Source organism: Eschscholzia californica, unplaced genomic scaffold, assembly GCF_041429995.1.
Source record: "Eschscholzia californica isolate CP2 unplaced genomic scaffold, dmEscCali1.0.p SCAF_5, whole genome shotgun sequence".
NCBI lineage: Eukaryota > Viridiplantae > Streptophyta > Magnoliopsida > Ranunculales > Papaveraceae > Eschscholzia > Eschscholzia californica.
In genome coordinates this window covers 34001334-34008561 of record NW_028238472.1, presented here as the reverse complement: position 1 = coordinate 34008561, position 7228 = coordinate 34001334, and the positions used below count along the sequence as shown (strand labels likewise).

At 35.9% G+C, this 7228-nt stretch overlaps 1 protein-coding gene across 1 annotated transcript; it reads left to right on the top strand.

Moving 5' to 3' along the window:
• The first annotated feature begins 3229 nt into the window (after positions 1-3229).
• LOC147538760 (lysine histidine transporter-like 8) lies at positions 3230-6620 on the top strand. The gene is made up of 5 exons (XM_086644313.1): positions 3230-3646; positions 4838-4971; positions 5115-5545; positions 5717-5848; positions 5946-6620. Exons 1-5 carry the CDS (start codon positions 3273-3275, stop codon positions 6429-6431), a joined length of 1557 nt encoding a protein of 518 aa, XP_086500439.1. The 5' UTR covers positions 3230-3272; the 3' UTR covers positions 6432-6620.
• The last annotated feature ends 608 nt before the right edge of the window (positions 6621-7228 follow it).

The window sequence follows — 7228 nt, the reverse complement described above, 5'->3', positions numbered from 1 at the left end:
GTTAAAACACTATAGTAATCTAATGAGAAAGTAAATATGTGATCAAGTAGGTGTTAGATGGATTGTTTCTCTTTACAAAAAAAGAGTCAAAAGTATAACCCAATGTGCCCTTGGTTGGTCAGAAAAAGTCAAGTCAACGGATTAGAGTCAAAAGAACCAACCCGATATCCCATTCATATATTAAGAGTGGTAACTAACTGTAAATCTATTGCTCACCTACTCTCAAGGTTGGTGAAAAGGCAATCCAAAACAATCATAACCGTTGGTTTTGTAGGGTCAACACCATTATGATCTGACCAACACCACTTACAAAAAGCATAACATTGTTCACCTACCATGCAATTGGGTGAAAATAGTAAATATGTATGGGTGGCTCTTGATTGGGTTAAAGAACTTTGTTTCATGGATTATTTCTTACTTGGTCCCTAATTTTCGACTAATTGGAAATTTTGGCCTCCATACATGTCCAACAATCCAGAATTTCGCAAGATTATATTTGGCCAGGATACCATCCGACGAGAGACTCAAACTCCTTATGGGCTTTGAAAGAGTAAGAACATTACCAAGATAGAACATTGGAGAAAGAGAGAGAAAACATCAAAGAGAGAAATATGAAAGTGGTGGTGATGGATCGAGAGCGAAAGAAAAGAAAGATGAACTGTTTTCTTTTTTTTTGACAAAGTGGTTGACACATTGTTGGTTGTCTGCAGCGGACATGTTCCGACAAAAAAGAAAGAGAAAAAAAGACCTGGACGAAAATACTTTTGAAAGAAATAGTAAAAAACAAGAAATAAAATCGATTGTTTGGATAAACAAGAAAAGGTTCCAAGGTAAAATATTTCATAGGGTGAGAAAACTATAAATTTCTTCCAAACACACCCTTCTTCTCATGTCGTCTACAAAGCCTAAGGGTGGGGAAAAGGCCCGCGAGTCCGGATCCGCCCACGAACTGCCCGAGCCCGATGTGTCCGTGGGAGTCCGGTGTTTGACACAGACATTACCAGTCTGGACCGCCACGTTTAGTCGGACAGGCACGGACAAAAGGTTCTAACCGGTTTTCTGTCCGAGTCCGACCAATTGATATTTTCGACGTGGACATTTTAATCGTATATAGATAGTTATAGTCAATTAATATAGTTCGCATTAAGACCAAACTTACACATATGTGCATGGAAAGACTATGATATCGTTACAAAATAAATTTTAGTCTCCACATTGTAATCCCACATCAGTAGTGATAAACAAAAAGTGATTGAGGTTTCTTATAAAAGAGTTGACTAATAGGCCACTCTTGGTTAGGATACGCTTATGGGCGTCGTTTAGGTGAAATCTTAATGAGTATCTTTTATGGATACTCAACCAAAGAAAAAACATTGTGCTCGAGTACGAGCTGTCTGATACCCGAATTGTCCGACAATTTAGGCGGGTGCAGACGGGCAACAGACAACCAAACTTTGTCAAGTGCTCGCCTGATTTGTCTAGATGTCCGAACGAACAAATTAAGAATTTGTCCGTTCCGCCCGAACCGGAAGAGTAAGTGAACGTGGACTACTCGTCCGACCTGTTTCCCACCCTTGGTCGCCGGTCGGATCTCTCTTTATCCCTCTCTCTCTCTCAGACCTCTCTCTTATCTTCATCTCTCTCTCAGACCTCTCTCTCATCTCTTTCTCTCTCTACCAGATCTCTCTCTGATTCAAATTCAGGCCCGACCCTGGGCCTAGGTGACCGTCTAGAGCCCCCAAATTTAGGGCCCTCCAATTTTCATAATATTTATATATAGATGGTTTGTTATATGTAACTTTTAACGCACACGTATATTAGGTCCATTTGGACAGTAGAGTTGGTAGAGTAGCAGAGTTGGTACAGTAATTAGTTAGAGAGTCTAAGGTCCAAGGATCAAATGCTGTGAATTGTATTATTTTTAAAATTGTTTTTTCCTCTAAAAAATGGACATCAAATAACACTTGAACTTAACTAACAACTCATGACGACTAAAAGACACCTAAATAAAGGAGAACACAAATAAAATTAGATATATATTTTATAATTTATTTTTTTCTTTTTTCTAATTTCTTTTCAACCTTCAATCTCACATTTCTGTTTCATTCTCTACAAGGTTTATTAACAATTACATAGAGATAAGGTTCTTGTTCCTTTAATTGTCATTGTTTTTTAAGTTTGAATTCTTATTGCTACTTTTAGTAAGTTAAATATTTTTGTTGATTAGTATATAATGTTGTTATTATCTCATTAGATTGTTATGACTCTAAAAAACTACTTATGTGAATCCGATAATAAAAAGAAAATGAAATGATATCAAAATTTGGTTATTGAATCACAAGTGGGAACTATAAATAATTTCCTCAAGAAAAAACAAGATGTAGGGGGTCGTCGATACGTTCACCTAGGGCCCCAAAAACTTATTCAAGTTCTCTCTCTCTTTCCCTCTCTATTTCTCTCCCTCGCTCCCTCTCTCTCTCTACCTCTCTCTCTCTCTACCTCTCTCCCTCTCTCTCTCTCTCTCTCTCTCTCTATCAGATTTTTTTCTCACTCTCACTCGAATCTTTCTCTCTGATCTTCTCATGACTGAAACTCTAGGGTTTTAGCAGAGATATATGGGGAGAGAGAATTGACGATGAGAGAGAGATAAAGAAAGATCTGAGGAAAACAGATATATATATATATATATATAGAGAGAGAGAGATTAACCTGAGAAAGAAATCAAAGAGAGAGAGAGAGAGAGAGAGAGAGAAATGATGGTTGTGGTAGTCGGAAGTGGTGAACGAAAATGATGGCCTGAGACGGAGGAAGAAGAAACTGGAAAAAAAATATTACGGGTGGGTGGTGTTTGGAGGAAACAAAAATTACAATTTTTTTCATCTCTCCAATAAAATATGTACTCCAAAAATTTTCTTTGTTTTCCCAAAAGGTAGACTAGAAATAATATACACTAAAAATTGACTAACATAAAATATAGTCTTGGCCTTTGGGGAGCTTATTGTAGAATGTTGAACCATTGTGGGGGCCAAATTGGAATTAACCCTTGTTTAATAGCAAGGTAGACAGAGTATCCACACATTCCCGAGACCTGCTTGGAATCTCAACTTATCTTAAGATTGATAGAATCAATTACTTTATTATAAAAATGCCCTTAAATTATAAAATATTATTATTAGGTCCTCAAAGTCCAAACCTACTTTATAAATATGTGGTATTATCATTGCATTCTGTGCTAAGAGTTTGTTGCAACAATAACATACTAACCATTGAGAATGGGTGAGGTTGCTTCTGCACGAGAAGGAGGTGGTGACAAAGAGATTAGTTCTTTGCCGGTGACGCCAAAATCGACGGTGATGGCACCATTATCAGCTACTGCCACACTAGTTTCAGCACCTCCTGCTCAGTTCTATTCTTCGAAAAAGACTTCACCGTCTAGAATGTCTCTGACTCCTAGGTTCATATCGCCGTTGGCAAGTCCGGTTAGGGATTTGATTAAGATGACTAAACTTGAAAATCATCAAGATGATTGGCTTCCTATAACAGCTTCAAGAAATGGAAATGCTTATTATGCTGCCTTTCATACCCTATGTTCTGGTATTGGAATTCAAGCTCTTGTTCTTCCTGTGGCCTTTACCATTCTTGGCTGGTAAGCTTTTCTTTAATGTAAATTTGATTACTTGTTTTTTATTTTCGGCGGTCCATAAAATAGAGTTAATTGTTAGCATGTTGAAGCCCATAGAATTATCAAACGAAAATGTAAAAGCACATATATTTTCACCGGCGGGACATTGGTTAACTATAAACTAGAATTATTATTGTTCATGCTCAACAAAGTTTACCCCAATTGGAGCTATTTGATTCTTCAAATACCCTAACTCCTTTCGGCAAGGATTTTTCTTCTATTATGAGTTTGAACACACAAATTCGTTTATTAAATGGCGAGTTATCCCTTCCCCTTCTCATGCAAGCATGCAAATGTAATTCCGGAACCACTTTTGCTGAAAATTTTGTAAGACAAGTAGATTATTTGAAAGTTAATTGTTTTTAGTTCTAACTTCTGACTCTAATGAAACTCGTATGTAGTAGACTGTAGATCCAACAATATTTAAAATTAGTATATTTTTAGGTTCATTTGGAAGAGACAGGAATTTTGTATATCAAATATGATGATCAAGTTTTACTTTTCTACTTGGTTTATTGTAATAGACTCTTTATGTTAATGTACTGCCTTCCAACAAAAAAAATATAAACAATAGATTTCCACCAAAAAAACAAATGGTTGGAATGTCTTAACATGGAGTAAAAACACAATGGTACAAAAAATATCTTAAATTATGATCAAATTACTGAAGTAAGGTGATGTTTGTTTTCCTCAACAAAGAAAAAAGATGACGTTTGTTTTTTTGTTGTGATCAAATTGAGTCTCACTTTTATTTTATTTATGTTCAAGTTCAATAAATTTTAAACTTTTTACTCCCACGATATCTTTTTTCTTTTTGTTGAAAAAACTTCCACGATATTTTGATGTATAATTGTATTATTTCTTCACGATGTATTAATGTTTTATATTGACTCTTGTATTCTGTGTCAAAAAAATTGAGTGTCACGTGTTTAAATTTATTGACTGGTCTAAAAGTGAGATATTATATTATGTTTATATGTAATTCAAATTAACCAAAAATCAACCATCTTTATCTGTTTGTTTAGACGTGTGAGGCCCATAAAGAAACGAATGCACAAAGTATGACTCGAGTCAACTCAAACCCAGACTCAAATTTGATATTTAAACTCGAACAAGTCACCTACATCTCAATATCTCACATTTGTTTATAAACAGGACATTGGGGATTATAAGCTTGACAATGGCATTTACATGGCAACTTTACACACTCTGGTTGCTTGTCCAACTCCATGAATCGGCTGATGGAACTCGTTATAGCAGATACCTAGATCTCTTCATTTCTGCTTTTGGTATGTGTGCTGTTTGTTTTCGAGATCATGATTGTTCCAGTAGTTTAAACTTTAAACCTAGCCATCGTTCACGTCACGTAGTAGATTTTGTCACAATTCTCTAGGTCCGGTCTTGATGGATTCAATGTTCCTCAAACATGCAGGTAAAAGAGTTGGAAGCATTTTAGGTACAGCTCCAATCATGTATTTATCAGCTGGCACGTGTACGGCTCTGATTATCATTGGGGGTTCAACTATGAAGTTGATCTACCAGATCATTTGTGGGCCCACTTGTAGTAATCCTAAGCCATTAACAACCGTTGAATGGTATTTGGTGTTCACATGCATCGCGGTTGTATTCTCTCAGTTACCTAACTTGAATTCTATTGCTGGTGTTTCTTTAATCGGGGCAATCACAGCCGTTGGATATTGTACAATAATGTGGGTCGTGTCTGTTTGGATGGGTCGGGTACAAGGTGTATCTTATAACCCGGTTGTTGGTGATACGGATTTAGCAAGTGTTTTTGGTGCCCTAAATGCACTAGGGATTATTGCTTTTGCTTTTAGAGGCCACAATCTTGTCCTTGAGATTCAGGTAATTCCTTCCATTCTACTATTTATTCATTGTTTCTATTTTCGAGTTCGAAAAATGTATTAAGATATATTTTGTTGTGTTAAATCTAGCATATAATATGACATAATATGTTTATTAATATATCGTTCTAGCAAAATGTGGTAAACCTAAATTCAATTTCTTTTGTTATAGGGAACAATGCCATCTAGTGAAAAATATCCATCACGAGTACCGATGTGGAGAGGTGTAAAGCTTGCTTATTTACTTATAGCACTCTGCCTATTCCCCTTAGCTATCGGTGGATATTGGGCTTATGGGCAACTAGTAAGCGAACAAATTCCCTAATTCTAATGGCATTGATTTTGAACTTCTTTTAACTCAATAGGAGATCTGATTAATTTTTTTAAAATTAATGATGCAGATTCCGCAAAATGGTGGCATGTTACCAGCATTATTCGCTTTTCACGCAAGCGACACATCAAAGACAGTTCTTGTAATAACAGGATTATTTATCGTAATAAATGCAGTAAGTTCATTCCAAATATACGGAATGCCAACATTCGACCATATGGAACAAGGTTACACAACCAAGAACAACAAAGCTTGCCCGTGGTATGTTCGCACGGGTTTCCGTTTATTTTTCGGATTTGTATCATTTTTCATTGGCGTTGCACTTCCATTCTTGGGAAATCTTACTGGTCTAATTGGTGGGCTAGCATTGCCCATAACTTTAGCTTATCCATGTTTCATGTGGATTGTTATTAAGAAACCCAAACAATATAGTTCAATGTGGTACTTAAATTGGGGTCTAGGAATATTAGGCATCATTTTAAGTGGTCTTACCGTGGCTGCGAGTATATATGTTATCGTTGATACTGGTATCAAATTCAACTTCTTCAAACCCTAAATATTTAAAAAGAAGAAGAAAGCGGATATTGATTGATTATAAACAAAAATGTATCTTTTTCTGTAATTGTAATTGTTGTTGCCGAATACTACTTTGTGTTTTGTTTCCATTAGGAAGGTTATTTATATGCGTGTAAAAGATGTATAGTTTTTTTTTCCTGTTATTCAATAATGAGTTATATTTTAAGCCTCTTCTAGTGTTGTATTTTGTGTGCAACAAATACTCTGAAAAGCCCGAATCAATTTTGTTTTCTCAATTTGACACACAATTTGAACCAGAATCAACTACTAAACACTACAACTACAAAAAATCAAAATTATTTTAGTATATACAACCAAAACGACCATAAGCATTTCACAACGAACTTCATCTCGAGAGCTATGTAATTATCTGCCTACATTTTATCCATAAACCATAAACCTTAAATGCTAAACACTGTACTAGAGTCACCCACTAAACACTATAACAACTAGGCAAGCAAATTATATGATCAAGATCATAAGGTTTTACGAGCAACTTTATCTCGACAATTATATAATTATGTCAACAGTTGGTAGCCCAAGTGGTTCCAAGGTGTTGACATAAACTCCAGAAATCCCTGGAGGTCCCAGGTTCGAATCCCAGAGAAGGTGGAATCTTTGGTTATTTGAAATGGGATTATTAGGGTGTAAATAATGTTGTTGGGCTTTAGGTCATGTCTTGTTGGGCTATAGGCCCGGTTCTGTTAGTGTTCGAGTGGGCGGTTATCGAGCTTATCACATCTATGATGTATCGAGTGCCAAATGTAACGACATACG

Coding starts and splice junctions, on each gene's coding strand:
- LOC147538760 (XM_086644313.1), top strand. CDS start 3,273: ATGGGTGAGGTTGCTTCTGCACGAGAAGGAGGTGGTGACAAAGAGATT. Junction 5,546..5,716: donor ATCTTGTCCTTGAGATTCAG/GTAATTCCTTCC, acceptor CTTTTGTTATAG/GGAACAATGCCATCTAGTGA. Junction 5,849..5,945: donor ATTGGGCTTATGGGCAACTA/GTAAGCGAACAA, acceptor TTAATGATGCAG/ATTCCGCAAAATGGTGGCAT.